Raw genomic sequence first — 23,111 nt, forward strand, 5'->3', positions numbered from 1 at the left:
GCTTCACAAGAAGTTGGATATAATTAAAATTAGTTATTCATGTAAATTTAACAATAAACTCTTTTAACGTTTCCAAACTACCACTACATTGTAGTACAATTTAGATATCAAAATATAATTGACATAATGATAAAAATGTATGCTTAACATAAATGCCTTTTAGTTATAAATTTACTATAACTACAATTGATGTGGCGTCAAAAATTGAAATATCAAATCCTAGGGCCCTAATTCCACCACTGATGAGCAAGGTAGGGCTTCAAATCTTCTGTCCCCAAAGTATTCTCTGTACCCTCTGTCCCTTATTTGTACAGCTGTCACGTATCTCTAACCTTTTGTTAACCCAAACTCAAATAAACCGATAATAATCAGTTTATAAGTTTACCTAAAATCAATTAAAACAGATAACTCAAAACTTTTTTTTATTTTCTTTTTAACAAAAAAGAGTCTTGTTGATCATAAACATAGAAACCAACTAAAACTCTTCTTTATTTTTTACCCCAAATCAACAAGACTATTTTTTGTTAAAATGAAAATTAAAAAAAGTTTTGAGTTATCTGTTTTAATTGATTTTGAGTAAACTTGTAAACCGATTATTATCGATTTATTTGAGTTTAGGTTAATAAAAGGTTAGAGACACGTGGCAGCTATACAAATAAGGGACAGAGGAAACAAAAACTACTTTGGGGACAGAGGATTCAATAATGCCGCAAGGTGGCTTTCCGGTGATCCTTCACTTGTTCCATAAGAAATAGTTATGCTCTTTGCATGTTTTATAATAGCTATACAATAACTATACATCTATTTCTTTAAAAGTGACAGCAACGAGTTAAGAGTGATATGTTTCACTAGGTGCCTAATTAAACAGGGAATAAATAGATATTTGGAAGATAATTGGTTGACATCAATGAATTCAATATCCAAGAAGCTTATTCCTGATATGTGGGCTAGCAACTGTTAATGTGGTCCTCAATATATTCTGTTTATTTGTTTATTTTCGTTATTTTTGGGAAATATTTATTATTGATTTGCTTCTTATCATGGACTAAAGTTTTGGTTTAGAATTGATTTTCTTTTTCCTCATTTAGATCCATGGACTAATTGAAACTAGTCAGAGCACCTAGTTAAACTGCAAAATCAAGGACTAAAACTAATTCATTCTATATCCCTATTTACCCAAAGCCAATAAAAAAAAAACCCATTTACTTAATTTTTTTTGGTATAATTTAACAAAAATAAAATTTTCTGGGTTAATTAGTTATTAACGACTTAACGTGCCAAAATCCGGTCCAACGATCCAAGACACCCGTAAACTACCGAACCCGGTTGATTGGCTGACATGGCCAATCGTGATTGGAGGTAACCCCCACGCAACAGCACCTCTCCCGACCACTCGCAAAACCCTACTGTTCGTCGAATGGTAAAAGGGGGAATAAAAATAGAAATTTCCAAAACCTCTCAACAAATACAAAGGAGAAAGCCGAGGAAAGTATAATGACCGCTGCATTGTATGCCTACTTATTTCCGACGGCGGCCTCTCCCTCCCAATTTGCTCCTCCCAAGCTTCTCTTCTCTTCAAAATTCTCTCAAATTCCTCCTCATTTCTCCCACCTTTCAACCCGTGAGTCTCTCTTCTTCTCTCTAAACGTTTTGCATCAGCTCTTACACTTATTTTTATCTCGTATGACTATTGTTTTGCTATTTAAGCTAATTGTTTTGTTTTAGTTCTTTAATTATCCTAAAATATAAGATAATTTAGTCAGTTACTTGTAATTATTGAAATACCAATGCTTTTTATCTGCTAGGAAGACGTGTACTTGTTACTACTCCAATTTAGTAGTTTAGAAAGAGCTGCTACTTTTAGTTTTATGTTGGATTAGATTCAAGAGTTACTGATGCAAATTTGGGTAGTATGGCGTGTGCAATGTACTTGATTTTCGCTACGTCATACAGCTGCAATTCTGTGGCTTAATTATTGGTGTTTTGGTGGGTGCATTGGTTTGTTGGAGAGAGTTGTGTCTTTCTAAAATGAGGTCGTGTGTTCTTGGGCAGCAGCTCTTTTTTATTACGTTTATGTTTCCTTTCTTTTTCAAATATCTTCGAAACTGAAACCTTTTAGATGTTTTTAGTTTTCGAGGGAAAAATGAAAATTAGCATTGTTGAAGTGGTTTTAAAATAATGGTGGGGGGATAATATGTTGATGAAATCAACATATAATAGACGCTTGACTGGTTTGTGGTTATTTGTCAGTCACTTGAAGATAATATGTTGATGAATTGAGAATTTTTGAGTCATTGTTTTCTTTTTAAATGATTTAGACATTAATTTTTGTGGGATGTTTGATATCGTTACTTGTTCTTTAACCTGTTATTTTGGTGTGGTTATTGTGAAACTAGACAGGTATTCTGAGAACAGCTAGTAGGCCTTTCTCTGTGGCAAAACTGCAATCTGTATCATCCATGGCAGAGGTAATTTTTCATTAGTATGTGCAACGTAAATGACTAGACAGTTTCAGAAAAGACTGCATATATTGATAGGTGTTTGCTTTTGGAGAATGTGACATTTAATATGACAGTTCACTGAGCTGGGTAGGAAAATTGGGGATTTTTGATCAACAATTTGGAGAACTTAAGGTAGTGGTTGGTAGCCTGTATGATTTAGATGTAATCCATATGCACACTTACTGAATGGAGGCTAGTCCAAAAAAGATTGGCTTATACCCATCTCTGCACCTTGATATGTGTTTCCTTCGGGGGATTTGACGTTCAGCATTATACTTCACTGTACAGGTTATGGAGAGAGTAGGGAGTGTTAAGCAACAATTACAGAGACTATTTGGAGAAGCCCTCAGAGATAAATTTCCTGATGAGTTAGATATAGTTCCTATTATTACTCCTTGCAAAGATCTAAGACACGGCGATTATCAATGGTATGCAAAAGCTTCTCATATTCACAAATGGTGTATTAGATTGTCTATGGATGCTAATTAATTGGTTTTGCATTGAAATGTTGGTCTGTTGTGTGTGAAGTAAAAATTACAACATTTCCATGCCTAGAATCTTTTTGCATAGCATTTGTTCCCTGCAATGCTGATTGAGGAAACTATTCTTTTGGTCCAGCAATAATGCAATGAGCTTATTTGCGAAAATTAAAGGCAGAGTTCCTGAATTCAAGAAACCCCAGGCTGTGGGACAGGTATTCATAGTTTCATTTTAGTATCATCCAAATCTAGAATGACTATTGTGACATAAAAGTTAGGTCCTTTTTATTAAAGCATGAAGATTCAGTTGTTCTCATTCCATTTGTAGGCAATCATGGACAGTCTTCCTGATTCAGAAATGATTAGGGGGTGCACAATAGCAGGACCTGGCTATGTAAACGTTACATTGTCAACAGAATGGATGGCAAAGGTATTTAGCCTTTCTTAATTTCACCAAGTGTTGTCAGTAGTTTTATGTTTCATATGGATACTAAATGTTCCCAAATTTGGATTGCTGTGTAATTATTGCTGGATGGGTAGAAACAATAATAAGTGATAATATTGGCAATGATGATAATAATGTTATCATTCTTCCTGCAGAGAATTCATAAAATGCTTATTGATGGTGTTGAAACATGGGCGCCAGAACCTCCAGTCCAAAGGGCAATAGCTGATTTTTCCTCACCTAACATAGCAAAAGAGATGCATGTTGGGCACTTGAGATCTACCATTATTGGAGACACACTGGCCCGTATGCTGGAGTTTCAAAATGTTGAAGTTCTTAGGAGAAACCATGTTGGTGACTGGGGAACACAGGTTATGGCAATTTTGGCTACATATCTAATTTTCCACTTGGTTCTTTTACTTTTGCCTTGTGGCCAATGTGATTTTCGGCATCTTTTGATTTGTTTACATCTATTAGTTTTGCTTCTTATTTGCTCTACCTTCAAAGTATTAATTGTGGAAAATCTAGAGATCTGTTTTTTGGTTGTTCGGATTGGAGCTGTCCATGGATCCTAGTCTCCTTGGTATTATTTGTTTGTCATTTTGCTACCTATTGGATTTATTCATACCTTTTTAGATGGTTTCCACCCAATCTATTTTCCCATCTTTTACCTTATAGGAACGGTGTAAAAGTAGGCAGATTGCGCAAGGGGGTTTCACTTGTCACAAGCGGTCTGATAGGCTTGGTTATTTGTTTATATTATCTGTTATCCACGAACCTAACTTGTCACATTAGTTTGTATTAATATAGCTCTGTAAGTGACTTCACAAATTAAGTTCCATCTCCTGTCCTGCATGATGTATTTCTACTGATGTGACAATCATGTGTGATCGATTGTGACCAACTCTTTGGTTACCTCATTTATTTGAATCCTATTTTTTATTATTTGTTTTGCAGTTTGGCATGCTGATAGAATATCTATTTGAAGAAAATCCTAACTGGGAGGCTGCTCCAACTGAAGCCATTGGAGATCTACAAGTGAGTGCAAGATAAAATATGACTATTCATGATTTTTTACTTGTTTCATATTATTCTGTTGAGAGGTGGTAAATATTTTCAAGGAATGGCTTGCTTTTATAATGCATTTGGGTACACAGGTCTTATTGAATTCATTTTTTAATAAAAGAATTTATCTGGGAAAATATTCAACTTCTACTATTTATGTTGTTTCCTACTCAGGACGGTAGGTGGGTACTATGATGCAGATAGAAATTCACGTTATTTTAAATGCACTTGTTTAGCAGATTCCTGTTGGTTCATGAGAGTCTTTGTAGCTGTTCAATTTTACTAGACATGATCATCTGATGTCTATTAAATTGTTACCATTTTCAGGGATTTTATAAAGAATCAAAGAAGAAATTTGATGCCGATTCTGATTTTAAAGAGAGGGCCCAGAAAGCAGTAGTCAGTCTTCAGGTGAATCACCTCAATTTTGTAGTTGAAGCTTCACTAGTGCGTGATTTGGATGTTCATAAATCCATTCATGCTAAAGGTTTTTGTATTCTTTTGTTTGTTTGTTTGAGGATTCAGGTTATCAATATATTGAAGTTGATTTAGTGGTTGTCCTTGTTGGCAATTCTATTGTCATGCTGTAAGTTAATTTTTGTAACAGGGAGGAGAAGAGAAGTATCGGAAGGCATGGGCACAGATCTGTGAAACTAGTCGAAGGGAATTTGATAAAGTTTATCTGCGGCTAGGTATTAAGCTGGAGGAGAAGGTATGGAATGGAATGTTAGCAGTTTTGTAGCTTTACATGATGAAACGAACACTAAATAAGCAATGTATGTCTTGCATTCCAGTTGAGTGTTTGAGAAGTCTCTTTCCACTGGCCTTTGACTGCCTAGGTTTGATCATTTTCTAATGCAATTTGGTCTCTACAACTTATGGGTTCTGTACTTTTTGTGATTCAACTAGGTGTTTTTAAATTGGGACACATGTATAATATATTGACAATGACAAATGGTCGTCTAGGATGAATACACTTTGTGACCTGGTTTTCACAAAAGCCACTCTTTATCTGTATGTATTGGTAATCATTTTTCTATCTTCCATCATAATGACAAAAAACATGAGGGAGGACTCGAGTCCTGGAATATACAGGAGGACAAATATGCAGTTTTAGTTATATTGGCTTGTAAATGCCAATGGAGAGGAAAGGGAGGAAAACTGTGGGTGCTTGTCTCGAATATGGGAGACATCTCTGTCTCCCATATTTGATCTTTTTAAAAAAAAAATTTTGTATGCTTTAGTTAATAGTTGATGACTAAGCCAGAACGCATTATACTTGGTATTTCGTTTAAATTCAAATGATTGTGCCTTCGGAATTATGTACACAATAGCTTAAAAATGCATTAGTTTTTAAATTGGGAAGTTTTGCATATGTCTTAGACTCGTAGTGTGTAGGGACTAGTGTAGTCTTTGTTCTTGACTGTGCACATGCCCAGGTTTATTTATCTCTTCTCTCTTCTTATTAGGGGGAAAGCTTTTATAATCCATATATCCCAAAGGCTTTAGAGCTATTGAGTAAAGAGAACTTAATTGAAGAAAGTGAAGGTGCACGTGTTATCTATGTTGGCGGGATCACAAGACCTCTTATTGTTGTGAAGAAGGATGGTGGTTACAACTATGCTTCAACTGATCTTGCTGCTTTGTGGTTTGTTTTCACTTTTTGGATGTGTTTGTTAATGGGATTAACATTCACTGTCTACTTTTCTTTTAATAGTATTGTAGATCAACTGTTTTATGCATTGCATGTGGCTGAACTTTAAAAAAAAAAATTGTGTTATACATATAACTACTTATATAGATTTTTTGACAGAGTATAATATGGATTAAATTATCTTGTATGATTATTTTGTTATTGATTTGTGAGTTTGTCACATTGCCCATATTAGATGACTTTTGCTGCTCGTCATTGTCTTGCAATTTCGTCTGTGTTCTTATAGGCATAGACTTGAGAGGTTTATTTTTCCAAAAAGTGAAAGAAGTATGAGGGTCAAATTTGAAAAACTAGTTAATCAATCCTGGATACCTTATCCTTGTAAGTTCTTGGAATCTCTGTAGGTGAATACATGCAGGTCAAGCATTAGTTTAAAACCACAGATGATTCAGTCTGTAGCTAAATCTGGAAGTCTTGAAAGAGTAGCCGTGGCTACGAGCTCAAAATACCTGCTTTACATGACTGAAATATGCCACCATTCTATATATATTTGTCACATAAGAGAATCTAGACAAGATTACTTCGAATGCATTTTTAATCAACCTTTGCGTGCACTGTTTGGTTGCTTCTGCCTCAATTATCAAGCAACTATGTTAAACCGGACTCGAGTCAGCCCTGCTGTACCTGTGTCCTACTCTTCATTTTGCACTAGAGTAGCTGTTTTGGGGGGGGACACCATACCCAAGTCCAGTAACATAGTCAAGCTAGCTAACATATTCGATAGTGGCTAGTATGCGATTTGCCTGATAGTGCACTTAGTGTGAACAATGATTTTCGGCCTGTTCATAAGATGTTGCAATTTATTATCATTGGTGCATGAGAACGTGATTAAGAAAGGAGTGTTCTGTGTCATCCTACCTAGCCCTAGACCCCTGATGAGGAAATTATTAAGATGAGGAGAAAGTTCATAAGCTCCTATTTAGTTGGCATCTTTCAAACAAATGATGCACGTATTAACTTCAAAGTTAATCTCTTGTGAAATGTTACCTTTACAAGGTTTTGTATACTAAATGTTAGGGGATTCATCCCTTTATAACGGAAATTTGCCTAAAATTGCATTGATTCTTCTTCCTGCTATCTTTCCTCTATGATTTGGCATGCCATGCTCCTAACCAGAGTTGCCACCTGCTTACAATTTTAACTAATGATGTCAAGAGCAGTTCCAGAACTATCATTTGGGCAAGGTTGGGGTTTTGTCAGGGGTGGTGTAAGGAGGGGTGGAGGCCCAGGTGCTAGGTCCTGCTGCATATTTCTTATGTGTCTTTTTATGCTGTGATGTTTCATAGCCCAAGAGAAGCAGGTTAAATGCAAATTGTTTGCCATTATAATGGAGTTAAGCTTTTGCTTCAAGTGTCAAAAGGCATGATAGTGAGGGTAGGTTATTTGAGAGTAAAAAAAAAGGGAATTTGGCTTGTACCATGCCCTATAGATTATAACTCAGAAAGACTGTTTTCTCTAACATTTATTTGATGACTACCTATAAAGAGATAGGCATTGAAATTTTATATTGGTGTCTTAATTTACATGTGACTTTTAGTAGTAGGAATATTTGTCTAATTATTGAGGTTTTCTGCCTGCAATTTGTAGGTATCGGCTCAATGAAGAAAAAGCAGAATGGATCATATATGTAACTGATGTTGGCCAGAGGGAGCACTTTGAAATGTTTTTTGCTGTAAGTAATTCATATCCCGATAGATGCTGCATCCCACCCCCTAACCCTGGAAAGGAAAAATTTTATTTGTTTGATCGGTTGATCTTTGTGCAATTATCTTCTATTCTAGGCTGCCAGACAGGCAGGTTGGCTTCCAGCTGAAGAAGATAAGTATCCCAAAGTCAGCCATGTGGGTTTTGGTCTTGTTTTAGGAGAAGATGGAAAGAGATTCCGTACGCGAGCTACTGAAGTTGTTAAACTAGTTGATTTACTTGATGAAGCTAAGAATCGGTGTAAAGCAGCTCTGATTGAAAGAGGTAGGATGTTATCTATGAACTGTTTTTCTTAATATGTGACCTCTCAGTCTCCTTTTTGCACATATCATGCTCGAGTTTTCATTGTCTCCTTTCTACTCCACTTTCACCCTGTAAGTATCTGAATAACCTTTAACTCCTTGAACCATGATAAATGTTTGAATATTGATCAGGCAAAGCTGAGAAATGGACTGGGGAGGAGCTTGAGCAAACTGCTGAAGCTATTGGATATGGGGCTGTAAAGTAAGTTCCTATTGCTTGTTCACTTGTTTGTTTGCACTTTCTTGAAGTTTCCCCACTTCTAAGTTTTATCTTAATAGTGATTTTGTTGGATGTTAATCAGGTATGCTGACCTAAAGAACAACAGGTTAACCAACTACACGTTCAATTTCGATCAGATGCTTAATGACAAGGTGCGGCGCTTGATTTCTTCTCTTATGCAACCAGTATTCATGTTTTTCTTTATAATGCATTTCTCCTTATTCTTCCAAAGTTCTGCATTCTTTGTTCATTACATCAAGCAAGAAATAGTTGGCTCCTCACCAATATAATTTCTGAATTGCATATTGTCACTTGAAGTCTTCATGACTATGCCTATCAATCTAATTACCCATCTTGTTTCTACAAGCCTCTGATGCTTTTTTTTTTTTTAAATAAATCTTCTACCCTGTTACTATACATATAGTATTGCTTGTTTTTATATTGAACAGGGAAATACTGCTGTCTATTTGCTGTATGCACATGCTCGAATTTGTTCAATCATCAGGAGATCTGGTAGAGATGTAGAGGAGTTGAAAAAGGTAGAGGTTCTTCTTCTTCTTCATGCTTACAACAGTAGAGTATTTGAATTATAATGGTGAATTTTCCAATGTATTCTTCTATATTCAAGAACCTTGATCACGAAGTCAACTTTGGTGATTAGCCAGTATGATTTTGTTGGATTACAAAGTGGAAGGAGTGGTTTCCAATGATTTTACTCAATAGTAAACACCCCATCTGCAATTCGTGTTTTGTGTGTTGTACACGTGTTCTGCACACGTCTCTGCCTTGTCTGATGAACGACTTGGTCTAATGTACACAAATTTTTTTGGATTGAAGAGTAAAGTTCAGTCCTTAACTTAGAGGAAGAAGTCTAGAAGTTAAGAATCAAGTAATAAATTCAGAGCCTTTGGAGTAGAAGTTTCAGATTAGAGCTTTATGGTGATAATCTGCGACTTAAAACTCATATGCTTTCTGCTCTTACTCTGTTATCAGATGAATTGACTATCCATTTGGATTTTTATTTGTTGCTCTTTTTCTCTTCTTATGAAAAAGTGCTTATGATGTATTACAAGAATGACAATCTTTTTTGGATTTATTCAAAAGCCTAACCCTACTCTGTTTTGGATAAAGCAATGCAGCTTCTTTGAAATTTTCAGTATTTACTGAAAGTTGAACCTAGCCTTGGATGACAGTCTTCTGTCTATAAAAAATCAACTAGGAGCCTGCCCGAGTATTTTTTCAGGGAATGGTGGCTCGATGCTGAGAAATATGCTTTGCCTGGAACGCTGGCTTCTTACATCATACTTCATCTGTTTTGGGCAGGTTGGAACAGTTGATTTGGCTCATCCAGATGAACGGGTTTTGGGCCTTCATTTGCTACAGTTCCCAGAGGTATGCTTCAAGAGTCAAGACTACAGATTTTGCAAAAATCTATCTGATTGATATTACTTTTGTCACTTAAACATGTTGCATCTTGTTAATGTGTTCCTTTTTCACATTGCAGGTGGTTGAAGAGGCATGTACAAATATGTTGCCAAACATTTTGTGTGAATACCTGTACAATTTGTCTGAAGACTTCACAAAATTTTATACGAACTGTCAGGTATGGAGCCCATATAATTGATGAGATGAAGAGGATAAAATTGGAAGATAATGCTTGTCTTAATCTCAAATGGCTTCAATGAGTACCTTGCATGTTTTATGGTTTCTAAGTTGTTACAGGCGTTTGATTTGAATTTGTCCTGGTGAAAAATCTGTAGGTGGTTGGGTCACCACAGGAGATCAGTAGACTCTTGCTTTGTGAGGCAACTGCAGTTGTCATGCGAAAGTGCTTTTTTCTGCTGGGAATTACACCTGTCTATAAAATTTGATTCCTTGAGAGATACATTTGCCGACCTCTAATTTGTGGATGTTATACAAAGTTTGTACCTCACTTTGGCATTTTTTTTTTACGTGATGATTATATTCTAGGATAAGACGAGCCTTTTGCTCCTATCTAATGAAAGCAGTTTTAAAATTTTTTGGATTGATTTCTACGAGTTACTGTCTGTAAAATTTATACCTTGTGTTCCATTAAGCTTGTGCAATTTGTCGCATTGCTGTTTGTCACTGCGGTTGTTTAATACGGGAGTGAGTTTGAGATCTGGTACGTAAATGTCGAAGTAAACTAGGACTTCCCATATGGGGGCGGTCTAGGCCCTAGGGGCTTCATTAGCATATGTACCAAAGAAGGTAAATATATCGAGCATTATGAGTAGGCAATTTTGCATATGATTCTGAAAAGCATAATAGTTAAGACTCTTGGTGGCCTTAGCTGTTGGGGTTGGAGGATATTGAACGCCCGGGAATAAATTCTCAAAAAGGCAAAAAAGGAAGAAGAGGTGGGGGGCCGGGGAAGGGTGAGTGGGTTTTGATTATTCTCCTTGAAGGCAACGGAGGCACGAGGTGGAAAAGGGGTGGCGCGGTTTGATACGAAACTGATTGAGAAGCTGGCAAACGAAAAAAATTGAGAAGCTGTCCAGGCCCCCTTGTCCGTTCTAGAGGGCCCCTAGGCCTGAGCTATCTGTTCCATCGCTGAAGTCCTTCTGAGCAGGGCACTAAACAGAATTAGCAATTCCGTAGCAACTTTTGCTATGGATTTTCTGAAAGATGTATACTTTCTATTTTGTAAACAAGGCAGTAAAACAAAGTTAATGATATCATAGCAACGTTTTTTTTTTGGAGGGGGGGGGTGGGGTGGGTTTGATCCACATTTTAAGGGCAGCAAGGGAATGTCTAGTTAAAAATGCTAGGGTTCAAAATTTTTTGTTTAAGTTTTTATGTTAACTTTTATAGTACTTAGTTCAAATTGTTATATTCTTATTGTTCAATTAGTAAATAGTATGTAATTTTGCTACATAGAGTACGGATGGCAAAAAATTGGTAATTATGCTTATTGAACATTATAAGTAAATATTTAAAATTAATGATGGGTACAAAGGGTGATATAAATTGATAATTTAGTTTTTCAAAAATGAATCTAAATGAGTTTACAAAAAATTAAAATAAATAAATAATTGAATTATCCAATTCATTTTTTGACTTACCCATTTATACCCATATAATTAAATAAGTATAAATAGATTGACTCACTTATATCATTACCTATTTTACCCAACCCAAATCCGTCCAAATCACCCATTTTGACACCTCTAATCTCTAGATTTCTGCTATTTATGTATTGTTTACTATTTCGATGGGGTTGGGATAGAGAGGCGGAAATAAAAACCTGTTCGCTTCATTCTACACATATATGACCTCGACTCGTTTATCTTACACGGTTTGAAATTTGAAGAAAATTTCAATGGAGAAATATTAGAAAGCTTGCAATAAAAATACATGCAAGCCTCTTAAATTAAGTGATTTACAGATTAACAATCTTTGTGCAGGGGAATGGGATGCCGACAACTGCCAACAAAACTCGCTCTACTGCCAAAAGAAGATAGAAATGATGATCCCATTCCCCTGGAAGAAGACTTCTTGGCTATGACAGCCCTTGGACCAATCTTTTGACCAACTAAACCTGCATAGCTCTTACATGGCTTCATCCTCTGACCATAAGGACTAACTTTCTTTGCAAGATCTTCGAGGCTCTTCACATTTGCCAAAGATGTAAAAGACTGAGACTTTCCTTGATAATGTTCTGAGAGACCTCTCCTGAACGAACAAAATTCATACACCATTACTTGAATGAAGTACCTAAAGATTAATATATTGAACAGTTCCAAGTCTAACTCTTCGTTTGGTACATCACAAATATATCGAATGCTTACTTGATAGGCAGCTGGTTCGTAAGCTCCGACAACTCGTACAACGGCCCATGTGAAGGTGATGTAGATGGTGACGATGTTGGAGAAGAGGATGCATCCTCTGCTAAGTCTGATGAAGAAGATGGTGCTGCGGAGTTATTCCCCGAGTCTTCACCGATGGATTCAGAATCACAGGAAGTGTCATCCTCAGCTTCCGTGATCACCCACTGAACATGCCTTGGATCAAGGCCGGCAAAGGTATTCTTGAAGGTCATTTCTTGATAAACCTGATTTGCTCCACCCATTGCAGATCACAATCTTGGAATGAACGAATAAGGAGAACAGCAGAGCAAATGAAGGATGAAAACTTGATGATGTACTATTGTTTCAGGCTTCAGCAGGGGTTGAAACTCGCATGAGCTAATTATGTATATATACGTACATATATTACAGGGTGGCTTGGTTAGCCAGAAGTTGATTTTACAAATAGGATGTTATTGAAGCATTAACTTTTTAAGTTTTACGACAGGGGCGTTACATTAACATACATGAGCTACGCGTTTTTTTTTTTTTGCTTTGTTTAATTGATGATATGTTGCTTTATCCTCAGGTTTGTAGTCATCTGTCACTGTCAAAATTCATATGGCTTGAATTTCTTCCTTTTCCCATTCTACAAGGAAAGGGGATAAGGTTATGGTCCAAACGCTTCGAAGACATCCGTATCCGAGTCACCAATGACCAACCCATCATATTATCCTCAAATTTCTATATTGGGAAAATAAAATAATAATATATAATCTTTGGCATCCTCTGCACTTTTTGCCCCAATAAAGTTACGACATAACTGTTTTATCCGTTTCTTTTTGACATTTTAAGGCATCCACAGTTTAGGGATAACGCCAAAGAGGAATCTCTAAATTAAAGAAGAAACCTTGGCGTGATGACAACAGAACATTATTATAATAGAAGACAACAAATGGTGGAAAGTGGAGAAAGGGATAAGCCATGATCTTTTCCACCTATGATTATTTGGTAAAATTCCAAGAAAAAAAGAAATCAAAAGATTTTTGAGAACTGTTCTCGGTGAGCATTGAACACCCAATTAATTACCTCTTACAATTATTATATATTTTCCATTCTCAATTATGGTAGGATCAACTTATCTCTACGCTAATCATCAAAAGCTTTATTGAGATATGTAATTAATTTGAGCATATATAGTTGCAGCCAAAAAAAAAAAAATCTGAAGATTAATTTTTTCTTCTTAAAACGTTGAAAGCTTTCAAGTATATTTTTTACTTGTTGGGTTGCCATTTTTCTCACCAAAAAAAAAATTACATTTTTCGCAAATACATTTCTTAATTATCTTTTTACTTCACATATATCAAATGGTTAAAGTATATTTTTCAATAAAAACTCTAGAAAATAGCAATCTAGACGGGGGCACCAAAGCGGCTTTAGAAATTATATAGTAGTATACCTTAGATTATATATATGCGTATAAAGTTGGCCGTCAAGGCAAATGTTTTGAATCCATCCATCCTTCCAGGGGAATTCGTTACTCAGCTATTGACATTTTGATAGGATAATTTCAAAAGCCTCCCCTGAGGAGTTTTGTGACAATATCACTTAGCATCTCTAAACTTTGAAAAATATCGTTTGCCTCTCTTATTTTTAACTTTTTATTAGATAGATAATATATTTTCAATTCAACATTACCCTTTTCTTGTAAACCATTTTAGTTTCATAACAAATTTAATTAATATCTTAGCTTTTGAAAACTCAGCCAATATAATTTGTTTAATTAGGAATTACAATTGTTAAACCTCGAGAGAGGTTTCTCAAATTATCCCCCAATTTGATTGTAGACAGAAACAAATGCCTTGATATGTGCTGTTATTATTATACTCCTATAGTCTATTGTCAATGTAACTCCCTGTGCATGCGCAATGATCCTAAGTATTATTTTATAGAGTATTATTTAAAATAATTATTATAGCATTTTTTATGATGTGATGTATATAAGATAAATAGATAATTAAAAATATAAAAAAATAAATTTAAAAATATGTTTATTATGCAAACGAAATATTATTTGAGACAATTTACTATCCGAAAAATGCCAGTTGTTTAGTCAGCTTGCCCATTTGTGACCATTAATTCCTCATCCACGCGTAACAGTGACAATTTAATGGCTTCTTTAATGGATGTTCAATAGGCATTTGTTAACACATTAAAATCTTAACACCTACATTATCTTTTCTTGATGTGATGCAATTTTTTTAAATAAGATCTAACGCACGATGATATTCATAATTTAATTGAAGATGTCACGATCGAGAAACATCATTGTCATTAATAGAATATCGTGAAGCCTAATTACTACATCATCCGGTGAGATCCAATCAATCAATAATAATTAACGCCAAGCGAGTGACTGTTATAAAGGAGAGAAAGAAGTCGGCATCGAAATGGTAGCTTTTGGATCGAGGCTTCCGTGGCATCAGAGGATTGAATTTAAGGGGGCTTGGGAGTTAATGACTGGGGAGAAAGGGAACAGGATAAGGAAGCTGACTGTAGCGTTAGTCATGAAATGAAAGCTTGAGCTGCGTGGGATTGGGTGCTTCTCTCTGGCACCACACAAGTCGTTGTTGTATGGTTTCTGCCTCTTACCCATGATTAAATTCCCTGTTCCACGGTCCGTAGCCCACAGCTTCAGCCTTTGCCAGCTCCCTCCCTTTAATGATATGATCGTTTTGCATTTCAAAATAGGAAAATCACTTAAAACAGAAATAAATTGAAAGATTTAGGAATTTTCGAAATTTTTAATTGCTTTTTATAAATGAACTCTTCAATGAAGGAAAATATAGAGACCCTAAAAAGAGAAAATGGTGGATCAAGTTGAAGTTTTCAAGTGCTTCTCTAAAGCACATAAATAAATAAAGTTGAAGTTTCAAATGGCTTGAATGACACCGAATACTGGCTCTGTAACTGATTCAACTACAAGTCTGATTTAACACATCAAGTTGTTTGAAGTTTTGAATCTTGTTGGCTTGTAAAAGTCCATTGATTTTTGCGAGTATATGCTTCTTCTTCATGTTTTAATTTAATCTATAATGCATTTTTTTTTCTTTATTTCACGTGTACTCTTATGCAAGCACAAGCGGAACCAGAATTTGAGATTTTAAGAGAGCAAAATTAGTAAAGATGCAGACGCAGGAGGGCGCATATACAATTTTGTAAAAAAAATTGGAGGACAAGGTCCAATATTTACAATCAAATTGCTTGGTTTGCACCTTATTTACAATCAAATGATATGAGTGAAACTTTTAAATACTTTATGGGGGTCAAAATGATTTATAAACTTTTGGAAGGGCAGAGTCTAATTTTTATGAAGGTATATTAGGACAAAAATAAAAAAATAAAAGAGAGAGAGAGAGGGAAACATTTAACTATTACGGGAACATAAACCAATTTCTAAAATCTTGGGGGACAGCTGCTCCACTTACGTCCGCTGATGTAAACGTCTGTTGTAAATGCTCATCCTTTATTTGTGTCATAGTACCGGAAGCATTAGAAAAAGACAACAACGATTTAACTCCACACGCTACAATGAAAGCCTCCAAGCTTCTTGACTTAGCAGAAGCAAAGATGGTCTTATTTGACGGGAATATTCGGTCCACTTATCCAAGAAATCAAGCCGAGTTGTAACGTGCAAAATAAGTATATCCTGGATCAAATGGCTCCATCACTTGAAACAAATAGACAGAACGGGGGAAAGGAAAAAAAAATCAAGTTCTACGATCTGATGTTAATTTAATTTTCCTGACGCAGTAATTTATTTCTCCTCAACTCCTTGAGAAAGAATAGACTTACGGACGGAGGATTTAGGGCCATAACGGTACAAGTGAATGTGACTTAAAAACTTATACAGCCTAGATCATGCAATTTTTGATGTATGCTTTATGCCCTCACTCCAAGGCCCAAATTAAATCGCCCATGGTGCAGTCTGTATATGAAAAACTTAAAAACCGGTTACACCTGTTTTTGCCTTCGACAGAACGCTGAAAGCTCCAACCCAAGGCTAAGGGATATTGTGCAAACCACAAACCAATAAGCATTAATGTCCTGCTGCTGTAAACCTACTGTGACAAGGTTAGTATTAGCTACCCCAGAAGAGCAGCCTAAAATTAAATTTATAAACTCGCACAAGTCCGCTGGCTGCTTAAAAGAATTTTGGCTGCTGCTGCTAAACTATGAAGTTTTAACTTGCACAGACTAAGTAGTGCTAAAGTTATAGAAGCAACATCATCTGCTCTCATTCCACTACAAGCTAAACGCCTTCAAATGGTCTATGATCACCTTAAATGCCATTCTGCGCTTGAGAAAACGTGTAGAGGTGTATGACAATATCAGACTTTTACATATCATGTTTTATCAGACTTTTACAGTATCAGACTTCTACGTATCATGTCTGATAAGTTTGCAACCAACAAAATTTTGGGAAAATTTAGAAGAATTAAACAATGTGTAGTTGTAATCTGCGAGCATGGCTTGCGGCTAAAGCATATGGGGAAAAATATTGTACTCTGAAGTCATTACAAGAAAATGATCATCTAGGAAAACTTATGGGAGGTTCCAAGCTAGCTACCAGAATGCCAAGATCAATGTCCTTGTCTTCAAACTTCTTAAGAAAAGGATGGTTCTGGAAGCAATGGAGCAAATCAAGCAGTCAGCATTTGCATATTGGAGCACGGTGACCAAAAGAAAGACTAAAAGAAGTGGGTAGTTAACTAACCAAAAGGTCCAGAGATGAGGATCTGTCCCTCGGATCCTTCTGTATGCTGAAAAAGCAAGCCACAATGACAAAGCAGAGCATCATTAGGAGAGAAGGTAGGGGCAACAACATGGATACATTGAGAAACCCACAGCTACGTCACTGATCCAACATAGAACTATAAGAAAGTATCCTCTAATGCTAAAAACTCGCACTTTTTTTTAGAATAATTGCAGCAGGTTTCAACCAAAAGTCTTAAGAATTTAAGGTCAACTTAAAGACAGAGTAATGGAATAGTCAAACGCATTCAGTCGAAGGACCATAAAGAAGTAGATAAGAGTGTTTACTGCATATGTGCAACATAAACGAATCTTCTTAGACCTTACCAGGCAGAGATAAATGAACAAAACTCTGGGGAGAATTGATCTGGTGGAGCAGAAGGTGGAGAGCCTCCCACAATTGCTTCTAAAAGCTCATAAAAGCTTGGCCAACCTTGCTGGTCTTCAGATTGTATGTAAGGGAAACGTCCAATAGCACACTCAAGGGTAACCATGCCCAGACTCCAGATATCACTCTTGTAGTCGTAGGTGCTCCCACTAATTCTTTCAGGCTAAATATGAGATGAGAAAGGAGAAACAAGTCACCAAACCAGAATTAGGCCTCTAGATTTTCCACTCAAAACATTTTGCTGTTGCACATCAGATGTTTAGTATGTTCTACAGAATGTGTACCAATAGCCACTGTAAAAATTAATGGATTAATTTTTCATGATCATATCTCCACTCACCGCCATGTAATTATAGGTACCAACAAATGTGTCTCTTTGACCCATAGAGCTGGCCAGCATTGCGCTCACACCAAAATCTGTAATTTTGACCTCCCCTTTGTGGTTCACTAGCAGATTGGATGGCTTTATATCTCTATGGATAACATGTCTCTCATGGTGCAAGTACACGAGACCTTGCAAAACCTGAACATATTAAAATTTCACATATCCATGGTGAGCAAAAGTTAAGCTTATATACTTTCAGAAGAATCTCATGTTTCAGTTTTTCCTACCTGCTTACACAGGACTGCAAGATACGGTTCAAGAACTGTCTTCACTTGTCTGAGTACATCAGCTAAAGAGCCACGGTCCATATACTCCAGTACAAGCGAGATAGCCCCATTGTGGTAGAAAGAATGGTAGCAAACCACAACATGGGGACACTGTGAGCCTTGATTAATTTTAAGCTCCTGCACAATTTGTTTCCGAATATCTTCTTGTATATTCATCTGGATGACCTGTGCTTAGACATGCACTCTGGAGTTAGAATATCTAAAGCATCATCAGTACAGAGCTAATGTGTCAAGAGACATGACAACAAAAAGCCAGTAGCTAATGCCAGTCATTTTAGGAAGAGCTCAAAGCTTCCATGTTCAGTATCAGGGTCCTTCAAAACTATTCAAATGTTAGATATCTTAAGCAAGATTGACCAAAATCACCTTCACAACTCCCTAATAAAGCAACTCTAGTAAAAGTTTCTAATCATTGATTTATTCAATTAGCAAATAATCCACTAATTTCATAAGATCAGTATCAAACACTGTGCTGTCACATTCGATATGCATAACATGCAAGACTAATTATTCATTAATTGCACAAGTGCGTAAAAAGATGACTAAAGTTGTGCACTTAGAGAAGTGATCTCCTGAAACAATCAACGTGCTCAAGGATAACAAATTAGCAGGAAACTGAAGTTGTATGCTGACCTTCAAGGCAAATAACGTTCCAACCCATTTATGACGAACAAGTTGAACCACACCACCACTTCCCTTTCCAATCACTTTGATGGTCTCAAGATCTTCCAGTGAAAATTGAAGATCAAATTCCTTACTTTCTGCAGGCTGCCCACACAAATATTCAATTTGTCACATCTTCGGCTTCCTTTTCCTTGTTCTTTTTCATTCAAAAGAGAAGCATACTATGACGTGCAAACAATAGGTTCCCTATACTACCTAAAATGTTTCATGAGTTTTAAGTGATGCAAAGCTAAGGAGATGCTTGAGAGAATGATACATCCTCCATTAGTCAAGTTGCAAACCTTTTGCTGTTCTAGTCTTCTTTTTTTTTTTCCTTCTCTTTCTTGGAAGTTGTGTAGCAAATAATGAAAATGGCACAAACTACTGAACTTTCAAATGAAAGCAAAACAGAAGTCCTAAAACAGTTCGTATCATATTCTGAGGGCAATAGTCATCTGAAATCCACCAAAACAAGCTATTTGAGATGGATTTGGGACATGAAAACACGAAAAAACAAAAATTAATATAAAATATAAAGCAATGTATGTGCTGCACCTATAACTGAAATATTTGTGGGACGTGTTTGACTTGCCAAAGTAGTATTAATGAGTGTCATATTTGATGTGATTGTCCTGTTTCATTTATTTTTCGGTAGCTATGGCCAAGCCTTTATGTAAAAAGGCAAAACTAGGTTCAAATTTAAGAATTCTACGTATACAAACTTTTAAGTCTGTTTTGAGATGTAATCCACATATTCAAAATTATAAGAACTGAAGTGAAATCAGATACATTATACGAAATCTATAATGCATTGTTCTCTTTTATATCTTGTTTTTCCAATTCCGTTCCATCTACCAACTGAACTGGAAACAGCGTCATAATGGAATTCACATCAATTAAGCATTTCTTCAGATCTTCAATTTTGGACTCAATTGAAGCTTCTTCCCTCGCAAAATAAATGAGAGTGTTCAATCCACGGATAAAACAACCGCGTGTATCAGCCACGTCTTAATTAGTACGCTTCTAATTACGTCCAATTTCAATCTTCCATTAAGTCCTCAAAACTAGAGCATTTTATCTAAAGCTCTATGATATCCGATCACACCAAATCGAAATCGAAATGCCGAAAAATTATTACCTGAGGAGGAGAATCATTGTCATCGGAGATAAGGCGCAAACCTTTCTGGTTTAACAGTAAATCGCCGTCGTGAAAGGTTCCGCTCGCGGTCCTACCATGTTTAACAACACATCATTTGACAAATTCCATCACTTTCATGAATTTTCCCCCCAAAAAAAAACTAGCGTAATAAACTAGATAAATTTTAATTAATTTAGAATTGTCAGCGTACAAAGATTAAAGGAAGAGATAATGGAGCGTACAAGAAGCTGGAGACGGAGGTATCTTGAACCGGAACAGAGAGCTTGAGTTCCTTCACTGGCTTCTTTAGCTTCATGATTCCTGCTTCTATAATTAAAGCTAGGGTTTGGACTGAAAAAGTATTTGGAGAGAAGGGAAAGTAGGGAATCAATGGGGGAGGAATTGGGTGTGGAGCAGAGGGAAGGGGTGACAAAACCCACCGACCGAATTTGGGGAAGAGAGGATTCAAACTGGGAAGAGCGCCAAAAGCCGTGTTGCTGTTACCAATTTATTGTGACGCACGATATATTCTATTCGAGGTAGAAACTAAAATAGACGGAAATTATACTAAAATTATTAAATAGGTACTTATTTTAAATTTTGAAAATATTAATATACTTAAATTTGTTTTAACAAAGACAAATAGATACTTTTTTTTTTTTTTTTTGCAAAAAGTGAGATGCTTAAAAATTAGTAATCCTTCCAATAGATAGTCCAAATCAAATAATAAAAGATTAATTGAATTGGGCAATGAAATACTAAACACTTGGGTGTGGCCTTGTTTGGCAAACAAGTTTTTTGCCAAGTTTATCTGTTACAAATTTTTTAACAATTTAACTACAGTAATCTCAAAAAACTTCTCAAAATTTTTAAACTATACATTTCAAAATATTTAAAAGTTTACACACTTCAAAAATTTTTTCTACAACTTCTACAGTAAAATTTTAAATAAACAACCAAAAAACTCACTTACGAAACAGCCCACAATTTGAAAGTTCTAAATTTCTAATGTCCAAGCATTACAAGTTGTGTTTGGAACCTCGAAGTACCGTAAACTTCGTTCTACAATGCACAATTATCCTTGTGAGCTTTGACCAACTAGTACTTCAATACTTTTTTCCCTTTTTTATACTAGTAGTTTGAATATTTGGGTGCAAAGCATACACATGTTCCTTTATCCTATTTCCTTTTATAGCAAATTACCCCGCAATCCACCAAATTTTTTGAATAATAGAGCCTTGGCCATTCAAATTTTAAGAGTATATATTTATCCATTAAACTATCAAAAGTATAAATTTTGAATCATTTTATGTATTTCTATCATTAAGTTTGCCAGATCTAAAGACTTGCACAATAATTTAGTGGTTAAATATATACTCACACTATAGTTTACTGGGTTATTACATACTCACACTATTTTTTGGTGGATAAATATATTATGTGTTTCCTAAATTGCTCCTTGATTATGTCTCGTAACTCGTGCGATACTTTATATATGTTAGATTCGATAGTGAAAATAGACAAAATGGCTCAAAATTTATACTTTTAATAACTTAGTAGATAACTATATACTTTTAAAAGTTGAATGACCAAAACTCTACTTTTTTTTTTCAAAAATATTAGTGGGTAGCCAAGTAATTTATACTCTTTCTTTTATGGATTGCGTTGTAGCACCTTCGCATGTGAGAGATTGCTCCGTGCTCTAAAATATACATTCGTTACTGCAATTAACTTGCTTGTTGATTAAGAGTAACTTATAACCAGTGCTACCCATACGTAGGTCCTGCTCTCAAATGATTTTGATTGTGTAAAAATTGATTATAAAAAAATCAGAATAAAAAATAAAAATATATTTTTAATTTTCTTTAAGGTAAAAAATTAAATTTTTGGATATAAAAAATATAGTTGAGAACAAGCCGAAATCTTTTTTTTTTCAAAATCAGGATTTAGAATCAAGTCTTGAACCTGAGTTAAGAACTAGGTGGTAACATAGAAAAGATAAAGAGAAGTAAATTTGAGTTTTGGACAATTTCATTGGTGTTTGAAATTATTCATTTGGATATATCTAAGTTGTTAAATATTTGACGGGCATTGCTGATTCACAAAGAGTTTTCAAATGTGTTTAGATAGGAGATTTTTTGAAATATTATCTGCAATAATTATTATAATATATTTTTAAGATGTAATGTATTTGAGACAGAAATATAATTAAAATATATACAAAATTGATTGACAATTATATTTATGATGTAAATAAAGTATTATTTGAAATAATTTTGCTATCCAAACACACTTTTTGGTTACTACAGGAATTAAACTTGTGATTTGAGCAGTCGGGCTCGCCAAGAAAAAGACAAATATTCATTCGTAGATAAATGATAAATCAATGAACGTGAGTGCACTCTTTTATTGGGTTTGGCAAAGCCCTCCTGCCTCCTGTTTTCAAAAAGGGTTGCGACTTACAACCAAGCCCATATGATCCAACGTCGTCTGTTGTCCTTAGGGCCATACTCTTGCTGTAGGAGTTAAGTCATTCTAGAAATTGGTATAATTCCGGCTCTGGCCTAATAAAAGGATGTTCTTTCATGCTCAAATCATGGATTTGTTAAACCTTCATGAAGTGCCACTGCAAATGCATGAAGGGGTTCTGATTAAGCCGTGGAAGCTTAAGGCGGCCTCGTTTCGATTGAAGTTTTCGAAAGAAAATATTTTATGTTTTTCGTGATATTTTATAATTATCTTTTAACCTCACATACATAAAATCGATATAATATAATATATCATTCTATATAAAATCCAAAAAATAACAATTCAAACGCATAGAAACATGTTTTTAGTTTTCAGAAAACAGGATAAAATGCATCTTCTAATTTTTTTTTTTTAATATCACATACAAGATACACTCATATATGTTTATAGTATGATTTTGCTTAAAAATATGGGATGATTTTAGAAAACCTCCTCTAAGATCTTTATCAATTACATCTACCTTTTCTAAGATTTGATAAATCATATTTACTTCCTTTGATGCTATGAAAAAACTACGAAAGCCTTCAAAATATGGCTTAACTTTTCCTGCAAAAAATTGACTTAAAATTTTCACATAATAAATAATGGTGATAGTTACCTTTTTAGCATTTAATTTGTTTTACATATTAGAGAGGGGTAATATTGAATATTCAGTGATTTTTTTCTT

The 23,111-nt window shown here is 35.2% G+C and overlaps 3 protein-coding genes across 4 annotated transcripts; 1 reads left to right on the forward strand and 2 right to left on the reverse strand.

The window, feature by feature from the left end:
* The first annotated feature begins 1,455 nt into the window (after positions 1-1,455).
* Positions 1,456-10,503, forward strand: LOC113774979 (arginine--tRNA ligase, cytoplasmic-like). 2 transcript variants are annotated; one of them, XM_027319657.1, is made up of 18 exons: positions 1,456-1,621; positions 2,401-2,468; positions 2,790-2,929; positions 3,120-3,195; positions 3,309-3,410; positions 3,581-3,796; positions 4,383-4,463; positions 4,818-4,901; positions 5,098-5,202; positions 5,960-6,138; positions 7,792-7,876; positions 7,986-8,172; positions 8,343-8,412; positions 8,513-8,582; positions 8,880-8,969; positions 9,754-9,822; positions 9,935-10,033; positions 10,191-10,503. In XM_027319657.1, exons 1-18 carry the CDS (start codon positions 1,495-1,497, stop codon positions 10,299-10,301), a joined length of 1,959 nt encoding a protein of 652 aa, XP_027175458.1. In that variant the 5' UTR covers positions 1,456-1,494; the 3' UTR covers positions 10,302-10,503. The 2 variants fall into 2 exon arrangements, with proteins under 2 accessions (XP_027175458.1, XP_027175459.1); XM_027319658.1 differs by having other exon boundaries at positions 1,457-1,621; positions 2,397-2,468.
* Positions 10,504-11,706: 1,203 nt separating this feature from the next.
* LOC113776067 lies at positions 11,707-12,724 on the reverse strand. The gene is made up of 2 exons (XM_027321136.1): positions 12,243-12,724; positions 11,707-12,126 (listed from the first exon to the last, which is right to left on the reverse strand). Exons 1-2 carry the CDS (start codon positions 12,521-12,523, stop codon positions 11,841-11,843), a joined length of 567 nt encoding a protein of 188 aa, XP_027176937.1. The 5' UTR covers positions 12,524-12,724; the 3' UTR covers positions 11,707-11,840.
* Positions 12,725-16,599: 3,875 nt separating this feature from the next.
* On the reverse strand, positions 16,600-20,372 carry LOC113775691 (mitogen-activated protein kinase kinase 6). Its single transcript, XM_027320671.1, has 8 exons — positions 20,158-20,372; positions 19,916-20,006; positions 18,748-18,882; positions 18,055-18,279; positions 17,783-17,965; positions 17,382-17,605; positions 17,017-17,062; positions 16,600-16,923 (listed from the first exon to the last, which is right to left on the reverse strand). Exons 1-8 carry the CDS (start codon positions 20,229-20,231, stop codon positions 16,831-16,833), a joined length of 1,071 nt encoding a protein of 356 aa, XP_027176472.1. The 5' UTR covers positions 20,232-20,372; the 3' UTR covers positions 16,600-16,830.
* Between the last annotated feature and the right edge of the window lie 2,739 nt (positions 20,373-23,111).

Source organism: Coffea eugenioides, chromosome 6 (assembly GCF_003713205.1).
Source record: "Coffea eugenioides isolate CCC68of chromosome 6, Ceug_1.0, whole genome shotgun sequence".
NCBI classification, from domain to species: Eukaryota; Viridiplantae; Streptophyta; class Magnoliopsida; order Gentianales; family Rubiaceae; genus Coffea; species Coffea eugenioides.

Excerpts from the sequence above, each read along its gene's own strand:
- LOC113774979 (XM_027319657.1), top strand. The coding sequence starts at position 1,495 with ATGACCGCTGCATTGTATGCCTACTTATTTCCGACGGCGGCCTCTCCC. Across the intron at positions 4,902-5,097 it reads AAGCAGTAGTCAGTCTTCAG|GGAGGAGAAGAGAAGTATCG; the intron begins GTGAATCACCTC and ends TTTTTGTAACAG. Across the intron at positions 8,970-9,753 it reads ATGTAGAGGAGTTGAAAAAG|GTTGGAACAGTTGATTTGGC; the intron begins GTAGAGGTTCTT and ends TGTTTTGGGCAG.
- LOC113776067 (XM_027321136.1), bottom strand. The coding sequence starts at position 12,523 with ATGGGTGGAGCAAATCAGGTTTATCAAGAAATGACCTTCAAGAATACC. Across the intron at positions 12,127-12,242 it reads ACGAACCAGCTGCCTATCAA|GAGAGGTCTCTCAGAACATT; the intron begins GTAAGCATTCGA and ends TTGTTCGTTCAG.
- LOC113775691 (XM_027320671.1), bottom strand. The coding sequence starts at position 20,231 with ATGAAGCTAAAGAAGCCAGTGAAGGAACTCAAGCTCTCTGTTCCGGTT. Across the intron at positions 20,007-20,157 it reads ACCTCCGTCTCCAGCTTCTT|GACCGCGAGCGGAACCTTTC; the intron begins GTACGCTCCATT and ends TAAACATGGTAG. Across the intron at positions 17,063-17,381 it reads TGTTCATTTATCTCTGCCTG|CATACAGAAGGATCCGAGGG; the intron begins GTAAGGTCTAAG and ends TTGCTTTTTCAG.